General features: G+C 37.6%; 1 protein-coding gene across 2 annotated transcripts; it reads right to left on the bottom strand.

Annotated features, from left to right (window-relative positions):
* Positions 1 to 3,811: 3,811 nt before the first annotated feature.
* LOC135681149 (phospholipid-transporting ATPase ABCA3-like) lies at positions 3,812 to 12,991 on the bottom strand. 2 transcript variants are annotated; one of them, XR_010515580.2, is made up of 3 exons: positions 12,664 to 12,991; positions 8,134 to 11,941; positions 3,812 to 7,684 (listed from the first exon to the last, which is right to left on the bottom strand). XR_010515580.2 is itself a non-coding variant. In XM_089111672.1 (2 exons), exons 1-2 carry the CDS (start codon positions 8,254 to 8,256, stop codon positions 7,607 to 7,609), a joined length of 201 nt encoding a protein of 66 aa, XP_088967798.1. In that variant the 5' UTR covers positions 8,257 to 12,991; the 3' UTR covers positions 3,812 to 7,606. The 2 variants fall into 2 exon arrangements, 1 of the variants encoding a protein (XP_088967798.1); XM_089111672.1 differs by having other exon boundaries at positions 8,134 to 12,991.
* Between the last annotated feature and the right edge of the window lie 2,613 nt (positions 12,992 to 15,604).

Genomic DNA, 15,604 nt, shown 5'->3' with positions numbered 1-15,604 from the left:
TTGCTTTCAAGATCAGGGATGGCAGGCTTAGGTCGTCTTGGACTCAATCCGAGTATCCCAAAAACGGTTGTGCCAAATGTTGGGTGAGTTGTTGGATCGTTTGGCCATCCTTCCTAACAACTCCCAACATTGTTGGGGAAGATCTCGGGTTAAATGTTGGGCGAAATGTTGGCTCGTTTGGCCAGGGCCTAAGAATAATCTTAGGCTCAAAATCTTAAGAATTTCAGAATATTGAGGCTAAGCAAATTAAGTATTCTTATAATAAATGTGTGTGCTGTAGGTTCCAAATCTTTAATTGGCTAAGATTTCTGATTACGTTCGAATTCTCCACCGGTTATGGCCTATTTTTCACGCATCGCAGCTAGATTATGGCCTATTTTTCACGTTTTTGCCAACCCCGGAAAAAGTATACTTGTAACCGAAAAGGCTAAGGGACTAACTTTTAGGAAACCTAAATGAAGATTTTCTTATAGTTTTCACAAAATTATTCAACAAAATATTTGACTCAGCAAAATTTTCAGAGGAATGGGCAGTAGGCGTGATAGCTCTTTTATCTAAAGGTGGTGAAAAATCTGATCTTGATAATTATAGGGTGCCATAAGGTTGAGAAACAGTAATAAGACGTAGTTTAACTTAAACTAGGCCCTAATCATCGCATAATCAATAGTAAATCAAAAACAACTACGCTTTAAGTTTGAACTAAATAGCAGTGTGTTCTTTGTTGAATGTCAACACAACCTGTTCAGTTATTTCTAAGGAAGGTGTCAAGTTGACATTCAAGTTTTTAGTAATTTTGGCAAACTTTTCCTTTGTGTCCTTCTTGAAAGAGTTATGGGATATAGGACGGTTACAAACTTTTAAGCAAAAATTGCTTACCGAAAAGGGCATCGAACTTCTGATCATCTTTTTACATTAAACTCTATTGTAGAAGAAATTTTAGAGAGAAAAAATTCGACACTTGACGTATGCTTTGTAGCTTTCAAAATAGCATATGACTCTGCTAATCACACCTTATTGGTTGAAAAGTTACTCGATATTTGTATCTCAGGTAAATTTCATAAAATGATTACAACATTTAAGGCCGATTTCCATTTGACATTTTTTGTGCGCGCGGGCGTAGCGCCCAAATCTGAGCATGCACAGTTAAAATCAAGTGTTCTCGATTTTGCGTCCGCTGTGAGAGCCAGAAAGTTGAGACCCTATGTTTTTTGAAAACAAGCGGAGCTTTCTTCTAAGACTAGATTATAATTTACATTTCTTGTGAGGCCTTGGAACCAATGGTAGATGTTGTGATGATCAGTGGTGTAGTGCTGTCAAAATAACAAGGGCGCTCTTGCACAAAATGTTGCGAAAAACAATAGCAAAAGTAAGAATTTACCAATTTTCGGCATCAACAAGCCCCCCTGAGCCCCCTAGCTTTACACACCTGGTTATGATGCTGATTATATTGATAATAATAACAATCATGGTAAAATTGGTAGACATTTATGTTGATGGTACAACTTCATCTAGCCCTAGTGTGCAATGTGTAGAATGACATCGTTTTTAAAAGGACGTCCTTTTTGGATAACGTGTAGTTAAAATGGATGATCTGGCACATTGGTTGAGTAGACTGAAGGTGCTAAACAGATTAGAACTGATACTCGAGAAATCGATTTTCTTAAGATGTTAAATCTGTTAACCTTGGTAAAAGCAAGGCCACATCCAATTTAGTCTTGTCTTGTGATAAAGGGCTGCTGTTGGATTTCATTTTTAAGTCTAGTAACGTCTCAATTTAAGACTGCTATGGTACTGATAACAGGGTGACAAGAATGTCTTCTTTTAAAAAGGCTTTAAAATGTTTACTGACAAATTTACAAGTTGCGCCTTGGCTGTCCTTCGCAGTGGAAAGCAGTGGCGTGGTGGCTCCAAATTTGCTAAGGGGGCACCAATCCATTTGAGCGAACAAGCAACCGGTTGCTGGTTCAGGCAATTAACCCCATTTCTGAATGCAATAATAAAAAACCAACTGTCTATACAAAATTGCAACTTAACGTACCAATAAAGCCTGGTTCCCACTTGGTCGTTTGGGTCGTTTGGGTCCTTGGAAAATACCCAAACGACTGAAAAGACACAGTGGGAACGGACCTGTCAACGACCCAAAATACCCGAAAGACTCAAACGACAGTTGTCGCAGAGATAGAAAAAATCTCCGCGACCCAAAATACCCACGCATGAATGATTTTTGCAAGTGGAAACCGACAAACGACTCAAACGACTCAAACGACCCACGCTTTCGTAACTTTTTCTTCAAGAATAGGAGATTTTCTTGTAACCGCGTGTTTGACTAGAACAAGAACAGGATAGCTGAATATTTCACAGAAAGCTTTATGGAAGAAGTTTATGCAAGCTATTGCACTGAAATTTAGTGATCTAACATCGTCGTCTGTACAAAGTCACCAGAGGTGGAAATAGTTGACTTTGCAACATCAGTTGTTGTTTATCAAATGCTACCATCGTTCCTTCCACGCATGCCGCCAAAATTAAATGAGCGATGCATGGTGCAAGCCATGAAAAGCATCAACAACAAACGACTCGAAAGACTCAAACGACCAAGTGGAAACCAATGTGTTCTTTGGGTCGTTCGTGTCTTTCAGGAACGACTCTGACGACTCAAACGACCCAAACGACCCAAACGACCAAGTGGGAACCAGGCTTAAAAAAATCATTCAAAGATTTTCTATCTATATATGTCAAACTTTGTGTACATTTTCATGTATATAAAGCTTGCAATGCATTTAAATCTGTCAGTTTTTTCTCTCTTCTTCTTCCGGTTTAGCTGTTAATGGCTGACCTCTGGTGAGGCAACTGTTCTTAACAGCTTTCTTTGTGTTATATGGTTCTTGGCTGTATCCCAGCTCAAACAATGAGGGAGAGGGGCGGTTTCGCCCCTGAGCCCCCACCATAACATCCCTGGTTATACCATATTTAGAGATAATTCGTGGTGTTTTATTGTCGCAACTCGCCAATTCTAAATGCCTCGGACGTTTCTAGAGATTTATTAAAGCTCTTGTGTTCAAGGCAATGTCAGGAACATTTCCTTGAGTAAGATAGAAGCGAAAATAATGGATGAAGGTCATCAATCAATATAACTCTAATAAAAGGGAAATCGGAAAGAATTTTAAGCAAATAAAAGGACATTTTTGCAAAAAGTGGAAGCACCTGGGAAAGAAGTCTTCATACTCGTTCATATTGAAGTATGCACCTCTTTGGAGCGCAGCTATTTCGAGTTGCCTTTTACCAGCACTTTAGTTTTCAACGGGCCATTGGGGCCCCCTTTTCCTCTGGTCGCTGGAGGGGCACGCCAGTGGTGGAAAGGGTGTTAGAAAACATGAAGACTCTGCGGAGGACACATTGTAAATAATGAGTATTGTTTAGTTTATTTCCGTGATGTATATAAAGGGATTAATTCGAGGTTGGGGGACTTTCGTTGATGGGACCTTCGTTGATGGGACTTTTGATTGATAGGACTTGGATTGTTGGATTGCTTGAATGGAGATGGTTTTCTTGATCGATTGGAACACGAACGCGTGTATTGAATAAAGGTTGATTATGTTTCGCGAATATATGGATATTGTTTAGTAATCGGTTATGTTGGAATCTAGATTGAAGATTCATTGTTTACAAATACCACTGATTGAGAGAACCTTGGAATTATAACCAGTTTGTTTTCCTCTTGTTGATCTTGAACTGAATTTATCGTACGGGAACATTGCTCGGTTTAATTATTCCGGCAGAAATAGTTTATTTGGCAATGTTATCCATCAAAGGGAAGTCTGCACGGCACAGGCCGGTATTGTGAAAGGTACACTGATATCATCTGTCCATGTAAACGTGTTAGTGCTTAGTGTCTTCACCTTTTACGGACTCGAAGTTTATATACCAAAGGCTAAAAACCGCGTGTTAGAAACAAAGTGTACATAGGTATTTAAGTAACATAACAAAATTGCAACATAAGGGTAACATAAGATACAGGGGCGGATTCAGAATGTGGCACCGGTGGCACGTGCCACGGTCAGAGTTCCAAATTTTTGGAAAATAATGGACTGTTCTAAGTATCCCGATATGGTCCTTGCTGTCTAACACTTCCTCTTCGCTCCAGCGTCTATTTACCACGCCCCCTCTCCGCTGTTAATTAAGTAGTACGCCATGTCGGATTTGCTTATTGTTTGCCTTTTGTTAACCAAAAAATAATTGGCTCTACCAAATAACAATCGTGCCACACTAGATATAAATAGAAGTATGCGCGCACATTTTTAAACAATATGTTTTGAGACCAAATGGCTGTGCTTTTGTTCTTGTGCCACTGTCGAGGCTCTGTATGCTTCTGTTGAGACCCGAGAAGTGGCACCGTGGCACAAATATTTAAAAAATGTGCTGTCGAGTATGAACTTGCTTAGGTGATTCCGGTGATTGCTGGGTAAACAAACAAAACGTGTTCGGTCTGCAGGAAACTGGCGATTCAGCACGCAAGAATTTTATTGAGTTCGAATTTGAGTTTATTGCAAAGATTACCTTGGCTTTGGCAATGGATATTCAAAGAATAGTTGAAAAATCTATTAAATCGCGAGTCCATGCAGCTTTGAAGGAACTTTTCGTGGACGAGCTGTCGAAGCTTCGCAAAAGTATGCCTAGTTTAATTTGTCAATAATTTGATCTGGCTAAAGATAAAGATAATTTTATCTGTGAGTTGTAAGAACTAGCCATTATTTATAAATTTTTAAATGTATATTATTTAAGTGCGTCCAGTGACTGGCTTACATCAGTTTGCATCGTTATTTGTTTGCAAGTTGAAAACATAGAGCCAGTATTGTTTAATGATAAAACGACAGGAGCGGTGACAGCTTTGCGCTAAATGTAACTATGTTTTCGCTATAAAAGCTATACCCATCTCTGTATGCTCAGACTGGGCGTTTCCGAAAGACCAGAGGGCGTGGTCACCTAACACTATTCTTGTGCCACGGTCATGATTTTTTCTGCGTCCGCCCCTGCAGATAAAACACCCAAGAATCTTTGTCAATTGAACAGGAAAAAGGTGCCTGATCGTCGAAGAAAGAACCATTTCTATCTCATTTTTAAACTAAGGATTTTCGAGGAGTCTCTCAAGATTTATGACGATCAGTCCGATGGTTTTCTATTTTTGGGGGGCTTGCCAAGGTTTCTGTTGGCAGTTTTCTATCAAAATTGAGTGTAAAGTAACAATCACAATTCTATTATTTGACTATTCTTCATGGCCTTGAATTTCTGAGCGATGGAGGATTAAAAACATAAAATTAGGAATTAAGGTCAGATTGATGGAATCATTTAAATATTTCAAAAGCTACACGTTATTTTTTCAAGTTCCACCAATGTTGACTTGATGGATTTTGATGAAACCCACTCCCATTTAGCCGTATTTAATGCACAAAATGTAGCCGACGATTCTATGTTTTTCACCCATCAAGGTTTTTTGAGAGACGGGTGTTTTTGCAAGGAAGGGGATGCCTTTTCAAGATTGGGCGCTTTTAATGGGAAATACGGTATGCACACCTCTTTGCATTTGTAACTTTCTATAACAGGGCTGCTCTGTTGTAGGCAGTGATAATGATGTTGAGACATTTTAGAGGGAAGTGTCTCTGCTGGGATGTTTTTTCCCATTTCACCTGTAGGGGGATCCTTTTGTTTGAGTTAAGGCCATTAGTATCTGAGTACCTCTTCTGTACACGCTTTTTTGTAAGGAACCACCCTATCGCCAATAAAAGAAAGGCATAACAAACATTAATGTCTAAAAGGACAGACACCTGGGTTTTGTAGATGTCCTCTATGTTTCTGATGCACACCTTGACTATGAGGCTGAGGTAGTTCAGAAATTATCTTGAAACTCCATCTAGTGGTGTACCACCAAAAAAAGAATTTAAGCTGCCTAAATGGTTTAGTTTTCGTTGCACTACCTTTCTCTTCACGCGATGCTTGTAGTATCCATCTCAATAGCAACATAATGGGTGACATTAAATGGTTTTTCCGTCGACAGAGATTTGATCCGGGCCTCCTAGTGTTATTTTAACGAGTCTATAAGCCGTGTTTGCTAAAGAATTGTGAACTTAGTTTGACCTCAATCGAAATTCCACGCATCATTTGGATCATAACAGATTAGATACTCTGGCAAAAGGTTTCGAAATATAAAACAGCAAGTGAACCTTGTTTGTACGACGAGGATTGTCCATTAGCTTCTGGTTCCATTCCTAGACAATTCACATCAAATTTCATTCGAAAAGCCTATCCAATTTTCCTTTCCATTATTGACTGAAGTTAATTCGACCACAGGCCACGGACACAAGATATAAAGAAATTGTCAGTTTCGATACTTTAATAGACTTCATTCTTTCACAATTTACCTCAATAAAAGAAATAAAATCGTCTAAATAATTGATCTCTAAATCACTCTTAATATAGTACATGCAATGCGTAAGAAATGATTTACTATATTTTGCATGATAGATTCGTTAGATTAAAATTGAAAAATATTTCGTCGTTACTCAGATTTTCATGCTTGTGCATTCATCAGACAGATTATCTAGAACTCTGTAAGTCTGTGTAACGTATTTCAGATTTGGTTTGATCTATGTATAATATGATTTTCATTACATGTTTAAACGATTGTCTTCTTGCAGTAGATTTCTACGTTCTCACGCGAACCTCCCCTCCTAGACTTGGAACCTATCCATGTATAACGTCACAACCATTGTTCAGACAAGGGCATCTAAACATTTTGAACTATAAGTCGAACATGAAAGCTTCCATTAAAGAACTTTATCAGTTATGATCTAAATAAACAAAAACGCTTGCAAGAACGAACCCAGGGATAGATTGGTTGCCGGAGAAAAACCTGTTTGAAAACTAAGGGGATTGAAACAGAGGCCCCGTTCACATTGCTCCGGATTCCAATGAAAATGGATAAAAAAGTATCCGTTTTCACCTTGCGTTCACGCTGCTCCGCTGTGAAAACGGAGACATTTGAAAACGCACTTTGAAAATGGAGACCTTCGAAAACGGATACCTTTGAAAACGCTAACAACAACAACAACACAGCAAGATGCTTAGACCGCGCCAATTTGAACAACTTCTCTTAACATGACTGATTCACTCGAAGCTAGTACACTACTTGGAGGAATATTAGTGGTAGTGAGTTGTTTGAAAAGTTTATCCGCAGTCGCAAGGTCTGTAAACCAGCTGGTGGCGTTTTATTTTTTATCCAGAGCGGAGCATTGTAAATGCTTCATCGTTTTCACGCCGTTATCCAATGTATCCGAAGCAGTGTGAACAGGTAAAACGGATCGATATGAAAACGGATAAAAACGAATACGGAGCAATGTGAACATAGCCAGAGACGCTGTCAATGTCACTTGTTTTCAGTGTTTAACAAAAAGCCCATAAATAAACATAGAAACTCAATAAAGATTAAAGATATAAGAAAATATATAAGATCAGAACAAAATCAACATCCTATTTAAGTTGTAAAGGCTTAACTTCAAAGTTTTAAATTTCACTAATACATTAAAAACTAAACTTGAAAATGAATACATCTTTATCATGCGCAACAACAGGCACATAATTTTTTCTTCTTTGCTGCTTCTTCACGCTGATATTTGGCAAAATTGATGAAAACCTAAATAAAGCACAAAGTATGTCAACATTGAAAGATCTTTCTGCTATATGTTAATATTGGTTTGATATGTAGGCCAAAAAGATATGCTTAACAGGAAACATTAAGAAATTGAAAAATGACTTGAAAACACTCGTCTGCTCATTATGCTTACAGAATTTCTTTAACGAAGCAAAAAACTTCAAAGACAGCACTGAGGGAATCAAGATATCCACGACAAGTGTTGGTTAGTTAGAATTAAGGAAAATTAACAAAAGTTTTACAATAAATTTGCTTGGCTAGAATATCACAGATATGCTTGGTCGTATCGTACCAAATCACAACATGCGATATAAGCAATGAAAAAATAACGGTTTGAATCGCCATCAATTTTTGAAAAGTCACGGAATTATAGATTGTAATAGTTTTTTTAAAACTTTACATTCGAGCATATAAAAACATTTGAAGCTTACTTGCTCAAGTGTGATCTGACTCAGGATGTAGTCGATTATTCCCAGATCTGCAGCATTGTCTTCAAGTATTCCAAACATATACGACAATGAAATGTCTGGGTTCATGATCTGGTACTCCAGCATTCCCTGAAAAGGTAATCATCTGACTCCAGCATTCCCTGTACCTACTAACTTTTGCATCATTTGCATCGTTCTGAATTCAAGCAAATAACCCAAAACAAGGACCGAGACAAGCGTAATTTGTAATGATTACCGTAAAAACACAGTGATAATGTAATGATAACGGAAAAGTTTCTTTTCCCATCACTATTTTACACAATGTCTTGTAGGTTTGCAGGTAAACAAATTCGCGAACATTATTTGACAATAATTATTCTAAGCACTGAACTAATTGCTCTAAAAAGACAGAAGCGGATCAGCACTATTTTTCATTCAGCTTAAACAAAGCAAAGAGGAAATAAAGTGGGCCCTGATGGGGAAAACAGGATTATGGACCTTGCTAATTTCGGCACTGGCTCGCACAACCTCTATAAAATAAATGTTCCATAACATATCATGTTATTCTCAGCTCACAAAAGGTCAGAAGTGAAATATATTCGCATTAACGATATGCAACTGGAGACCACAGGCACGAAAATCTTTCATACAGCATACACGCTTTTGGTCATAAAGAAACCAAGTCCAATGCAGACCAGAATATTTAGAAAAAATAGCATTGATCACCCTCGACCTTAAAAAAACTGCTCAAAATTGGAATAGAAATTACTCTTTTTTGAAGATTAGGCATGTTCGATTGTCACTGATAATAGAAAGAGGGATTCCCTGTGACTGATAAGGTGCTCTATTTCATGCCAATCTTAAGTTGCGTTTAAGAAACCCCTAGCATCAATAAACAATTTAAAAAGGGTACAAATCCTTCGCTTAACTAACTTAGAGTAAAAATGCATCCATGCCTAATTAGCTTTAGGCATTGTGTGAAGTAGACAGCATGACTGGAAAGTCGAAAAACCTTAAATTTGAAAAATAACTTTAAGGGTGTGTGCTGAGCGGGAACTTAAAACTTACCACAAGCTAACCGATGCATCGGAATTGAACTATTAATGGTCACGAAATTAAATTAAACATAAGAAATTATACAGTATTAGCCAGAAGAGGTCCTAACGAGCAATCCAAGCAAATTGTTATCTACATTTGAGCTTGGAAGATAAATAAAAATAAATATTTTAAAAGAAGTCTCCTCCGCATAAGTATTTACTATTTTCCCCTAGATTCCAGACCCTCCAATCAAATGCACAATAATTCTTGATTACAGTCAAAGCAATTAATATTGTAATTGAAAGCCTCACCTTGGTACCAGAGAAAAACACAGTCAAGTGTGTTAATAAAAAAGAGGAGAGGAGAGGAGAGGAGAGGCGGAGAAGGTGGAGACACAACTGACCACAGGGGCGGATCCAGGCCTCCACAAGCGCCTTACGTAATTTTTCAAAAAGATGCTAGAAAATCAGTGGCGGCTCGTGGGGTAAATTTTTGAGGCTATTGACGTAATATTTGAAATCTAAAGCCATAGACACGGAACGCCAAGAATGATAAATAGCCTTTCCATTCTTTACTACCTCTAATTAACAAGGCTGTCATAATTTTGAAAGTTATGATTGAAAAAAACAAGTGCCACTTTTTATTATGTATAATTTGTAATAAGCGAAGTAATAAACTGTGAAATGTTGGTATGCTCAACTCTATTTATTAAACTGCGCTGGACCGTTTCTCTCTTCACAAAAAGGGAGTTCATGGGGGATGTGCATAAAAAGACTACGGGGAATTGACCCCTTACAAAAAGACTAGGGGGAATTTGTACCCCCTGAATAACGTTCATATCACGCAAGAGTTGGTTAAAACGAGTTCTAGCCTCCCCATGAAGTTCCTCATCCCAGGATAATTTGTCTTCGCATAACTGCTGGAAAAGAATCTTCAAATTAATGGAATATACACTGAGACAACCAAGGGGTTCAAAGATTTTGTGGTTGCGGAAACTGAAGTAGTGTTATCTTGCTCAGATTCAGTCCGCTTGTTTGCGTTGAAAATTCTGAAACAGATAGTTTGGTGATGTTGTCCCCGGCATTTTTGACATCTTTCACTGCAATCTGTTGCCCGATGGCCTTTATTCAAACAGCAAAAACAAACTCTCTCCCTTAAAATGATCGCCTTTCTCTCTCTTACGTCCGTTATTGTTGAACAGTTTAGTGACAAATGTTCCCCTTTGCAAAATGTGCATACCCGTGGAGAATTCTTCAAACTTCGATTTTCAGTCTTCGTGATGAATGATTGTGTTGTTCCTACTGCCTTGGATCGGGAAACAGTTGTATATTCTTGAGGCCTTCTGTTTGAAATCGCTGCCTTTTCGCTAAATTCTTTTGCAGCGATTTCGTTACCAATAATCTCAAAAATTTCGTCAATCAGCCAGATTTCTTGAGTAATTTTCCGTGCGATTTGGGTAGTAATTTCTTTTGGCTTCCTGTCCATGATTATTGGAATTAGAAGTAACAAAGCGTTCAGCGGGCATCCCTAGCGATTCAAGTCCGCGTACGTGAACTGTTATTTTGTCAAAAATGTAACGCAATTGTGGCGTTTTTTCATTTGAGTGTCCCTGTAACCGAAGCAGCGCCGCCATATGCTCGTTTATTATTTGCTGCTTATTTCCGAAGCGTGTCTTTAAAATTTCAATGGCGTGTTCGTAGTTTCCTTCCGTCAATTCTAACCCCTCTAGCGCCCGCCTTGCGTTTCCATTCAATAACAACAGCGAATAACTAAATTTCTGGAAGGCAGGCACTTAAGCATTTCGATGGACTGTGCATTCAAAGCTCTGTCAGAATGTAGGGAAGCTCGTTTTCGGCAGTTTCAACCCTAGGTTTCCCATTGATGAATGCGACTGAAAACTTCCGTTAAAGCTCTGGTTTGTAATTATTTCTGCTGCAGAAATGCCAGCCCTTACTGGCGTCGAAAATGCAGGAACAGCTTCAGCTTCTTCATCATTTCCAACATGTGTTGAAATGGAAGTGTATCTGCCCTGCTTAAAATGCGCAATTTTTTCCAATGTTTCCAAAATACGTTCCTCCCATTCTGAGCAATCTTCGATTTCCTTATCTATTTCCTCGATGCTGCAAAGTCCCAAAATTTCGTCGCTTACTCGTCTCAGATAGTCTTGCTTTGCCTTAAGCAAGTCCGAAATTGACTGAAGTCGTGAGAGAACGTCAGGCTCTGTATATGAAATTGACCGAGTTTGAATGATTTGTGTAACTTCTCCTTGTAGTTAAGCTACTACCGAACGATTTCCTCTCCGATAGGCTCGAACCCTTGTGAGCTGCCGATCGATTTGCAGCTCTCCCGTGGTATTTTCTAATCTGATGTTACCGACTGTGTAGCCATGGTGGTATACCCTTTTACGCTCCTTGCCCCACGTTGGGCGCCATGTTGAGTAGTTTGCATTGTGGATCAGAAGTGCAAAAGGAAAACGTCTGTTTTGCAGCTTTAGCATATATATTTAAGCATAATTATTTTCTACTGGATTACATGTTGGCTACCGCTGAGTCACAACTACACTCTGATTCTGTCAACATAGCGTGCTAATACATGACGAATACAATATCACGTGACTACCCCCAGAATATGACGTAATCTCTTCAATACAGTGTTTTAAAAACAGGGTGCTATGTAGCCAATACAAAGTTCTGTGAATTAGGTCTTTCCTCAGAAGTCTGCCTTCTCAAAAATCAGCTATCCAGAACATCTTTTAGATATTTCTGATGCAGTTCTGCAATGCAATTTAGCAATTGCAAGCTGAGCATTTTTTAAATTTGCAGTCGACGCAATGAAACCAACACATATAATACGCAGTTCTAGATGTCTGATACGGGAAGCTGTGAAAAAGCCTTTCTGAAATTCAGAAACATGTCTCTAATGCCATTAAATTAAAGTCTTGATGCTGCATCTAGGTATCAAAGCTCCTTCAAGGTTTCCAAACCTTCTTATCAAGTCCATTTTCATCACAACTAAGCAGCAAACAGTTTACTAAAAAGATAGCAATTCACTCTGCTGCAGATATGATTAAATAAATAGGAAAATCACGAAAAAGTGTCATTTTTGTCTTTCAAAGCTATCTCATGAAACGTTTAACGTTTATTGCCGTTGATTTGATCATTGTTAATATTTTTGCCTTTGGTGTTTGGCTTCCCAGAAACCAATGTGGTCATCAAATTAATTCATGTGCAAAACTGTTTGTTACACTTGCAAATTTCTGACTATTTTCTTTAGAAATAGGCGATCGGTAGAAAAATTCCTTCTTATCAACAACATAATTGCAATGACAAAGTTCATTTCTTCAAGCACAGACATCAAATGTATTATGATGGGGAACTGTGTGGTTTGAAAGTGGCCAGGTCTTATGGCTAATCGAGATTTTTGAGCTAGTTATACTAGTAATATATACTGGTAATATTCAACCAACATTAGCAATTAACCTAGCAATTAACTTACCATTGACTCCTAGCAAGCCAAAACATTGCCCATAAGGAATTCCCACTGAAACAGAATCAACAGCTCTGACGTTGTTACTTTTAAAAATCTGCGACAAAAGATAATTAGTCTGTTATTACTTATACCAAATGTCAGATGTCAGATGAATTTTGCTCAGATCATAAGTAAATTGAATATTTATGCCGTTTTATAGCTAGTAATGGTCGAAATTATGATCAAATTTCGTTCTTCTTACAGATCTAATGTTCTTATGTGTCAAACAAATTTACAACGGATTAGACATCAAACGTTTGGTTTCTTAGATTACAAATAAAACACGGCTCCAATATCTAAAACTCTTTTGGACAATACTGTGCAAAATTAGTTACCAAGAAACAATCATTTTGCTTTGAATAAAATTATTTAGTTGAATAAAAGTGCTTGAAATGGAGGGGGGCACTTTTAATTAATTTCTTGAAGGAAAATTAGGTGATAGCGTTTACAGCTGGCGATATTTTCGATCGCCAAACCCAACAAGGGGATTATAAATTCTGATAGATTGTGAGTTAAAACCGAGGCGTAGCTATAGAGTAGAAATTTTTGATTTTGACCATCTATCCTTAAAGGAATAATTGTCAGCAAAATCAGCTTACTGAGTTACAAATTGGCTGAGAAATAACCGCATAAGAACGGGATTTTTTCCCATCAAACCTTTGTAATTTGGTCTTGGTGTCAAAACTTCATGAACCAGGCCAGAATAACTGTACACGTTTTCTTATGAGAAAGTTTTTTCCAGCCAAGCCCTCAAAACTTCTTAGCTATTTTCTAATTTCAGCACTAAAACTTTCTTAAAACTTTCTTAACGTAAAATTGGAACGTTTTACGTAACAAAGCATGCGCAGTGATGGAGAAGATGAAATGCTATAAATATGCTGTATTCCTCAAAAATCCTCAACGTCATACTGTATTTGTCGTTTCCTGTTCAGGACATTACTGCATTGTTGAAATTTCCTTTGAAACTTTTAATATCTAAATTTTTCAACTTTCTAAGGTTTCAAAGATCAAGCCCTGAACTTTCTTAACTTTTTGAAGAACCAAGCACAACTTTCTTATGAAATACACTCTTATAAAAAAACGCTTTATCCGTTAACAAGCTTGAAATTTTCATTGGCCATATCTCGCCCAATTTAAAACATATCTAACTTTTTCCAATTTTAAACAGTTGTATTTTATGCTGTTATATTCAGAAATTCTAAAAATATATTTTTGATGACGCCATACTTCGGTACTCTTTTGAAAATGCTTGAACGTTAGAAAGAATAATTGGAGAAATCATAAAGAGCCAGTAAAAGCATCAGTTAAGAACTAAAATTGAATGAAGAACTCAAATTTCTTAGATGAAGAGGGCGAAGGAAAAGAATGTGAAGATGAGCTGGAAATTGTATTTGTTGATTACGAAGGAGAAAAACTGAAACTGGATATTGATATGTTTTGATGTATAAAAATTCCCAAACAGTAGCAAGATCCATCGGCGTAAAAGGTATTTTTTCTAACGTTGGAAAATTTCGGTAAGAAAAAATTGTTGGTACTTAATGTACGTTCTATAAAAATGAAGAAACCTCGAACTGCATGAAACATCTTTACAAATACATTGGATTAAAATTTCGGATTCTTCAAACTGTAGATCCCGCTGGTGTTGGCTTGGGTAAATTTGCAACAAACGGATTAATTTGTTTCTGAGAATATCTTTATTAAATGCGAATATTCATGTTCTCGACTTGGCTTGACAGCAAGAATATATCGGCTATCTTTGAGAAAGAATGTTCGGTTTTACTCATAATTGTATCATATTTTGTCATATTTCACGGTTTAATGACACTTTCGTATGTCATACTAACATGGTCTGTTTAGAGTATCTTTTTTGCCATGCAAGACCTATCAAAATGCCAAGTGCATTTGTAGATGTATTTCTACGTAACTATGCCCAGATATAACAAACGAGGCTGCTCAGTTGTGTTACTAGAATTATCAAAATCAATTCCTGCGAAAAGACTTTTATTGGAACAATGACGTAATTTGTCAAGGGCAAAAACAGCCAAAGTCCCGTTCTCCCCTTGGAACAAAGCTGGTTCACTATGAAACGACGTAGGAGATTAGAAAGCATGTTTATTCGTGTGTCTTGTATGGGATTTTCCTAATATTTTAACAAAGGAATGGGGGGAGGGGGAAGGGGGGAATAAATTGTAACATTGAGGCAAAGGACTGAAAATATATAACAAAGCAAAGCTAGGTGTTCCAATCAATTTTGTAAGGAATTTCGGCAAATCGAAAGCAAAAGCTACCTCGATTAATATAACCAAGGCCAAGTAGAGGAAACATTCGAAAAAGATGTACAGGAACGTCCAGCCAACACCTGGATACTCAGTCGAGAAGGAACTGCTCTGCCACATGGTCTTTTGCCTCTTACACGCAGCCCTGCAGGATAGAGACACAGATCACTGTCAGCTTCCACAAACACATATAACAAATTCATTGAAGCAAAGAGCAGTTCCTAGCAGACTTTGAAAGCTATGTACCTAGTGTCGACCGTAGCCGTTGACATCTTGACGAGGCTAAATTATTACTGAAGTGTAAATATACCCGAGCAAATAATTAAAGACAAAACACTTTGGTATATGTGAATGATGGGTGAGCTAAATGAAGGGTTGTTCCTTATATAACCATTTTTGATACTAAAGATCTGCAAGCAAAGTTATCATGATATAATTGTCACGTCTTGTTGCATTTAATGAGGGTCGTGTTTTGTCATTCTTTCTTCGAATGGTAAGAAAATGGATGTTTCGTCTTGTTTTCTTCTTGAACTCTAATTTTTGCAAATATAGGAGAACATTATTGGTAAATCACAAATGTGTTAGTGCATACATTTTTATTGGAACGGGAAGGGCACCAAGGACACATTTTG

The sequence above is a fragment of the Rhopilema esculentum genome, chromosome 12, assembly GCF_057945365.1.
Source record: "Rhopilema esculentum isolate cy_ngs chromosome 12, ASM5794536v1, whole genome shotgun sequence".
Lineage (NCBI taxonomy): Eukaryota > Metazoa > Cnidaria > Scyphozoa > Rhizostomeae > Rhizostomatidae > Rhopilema > Rhopilema esculentum.
The sequence above is the reverse complement of the archived record's forward strand: the minus strand, read 5'-3'. Positions and strand labels throughout refer to the sequence as shown.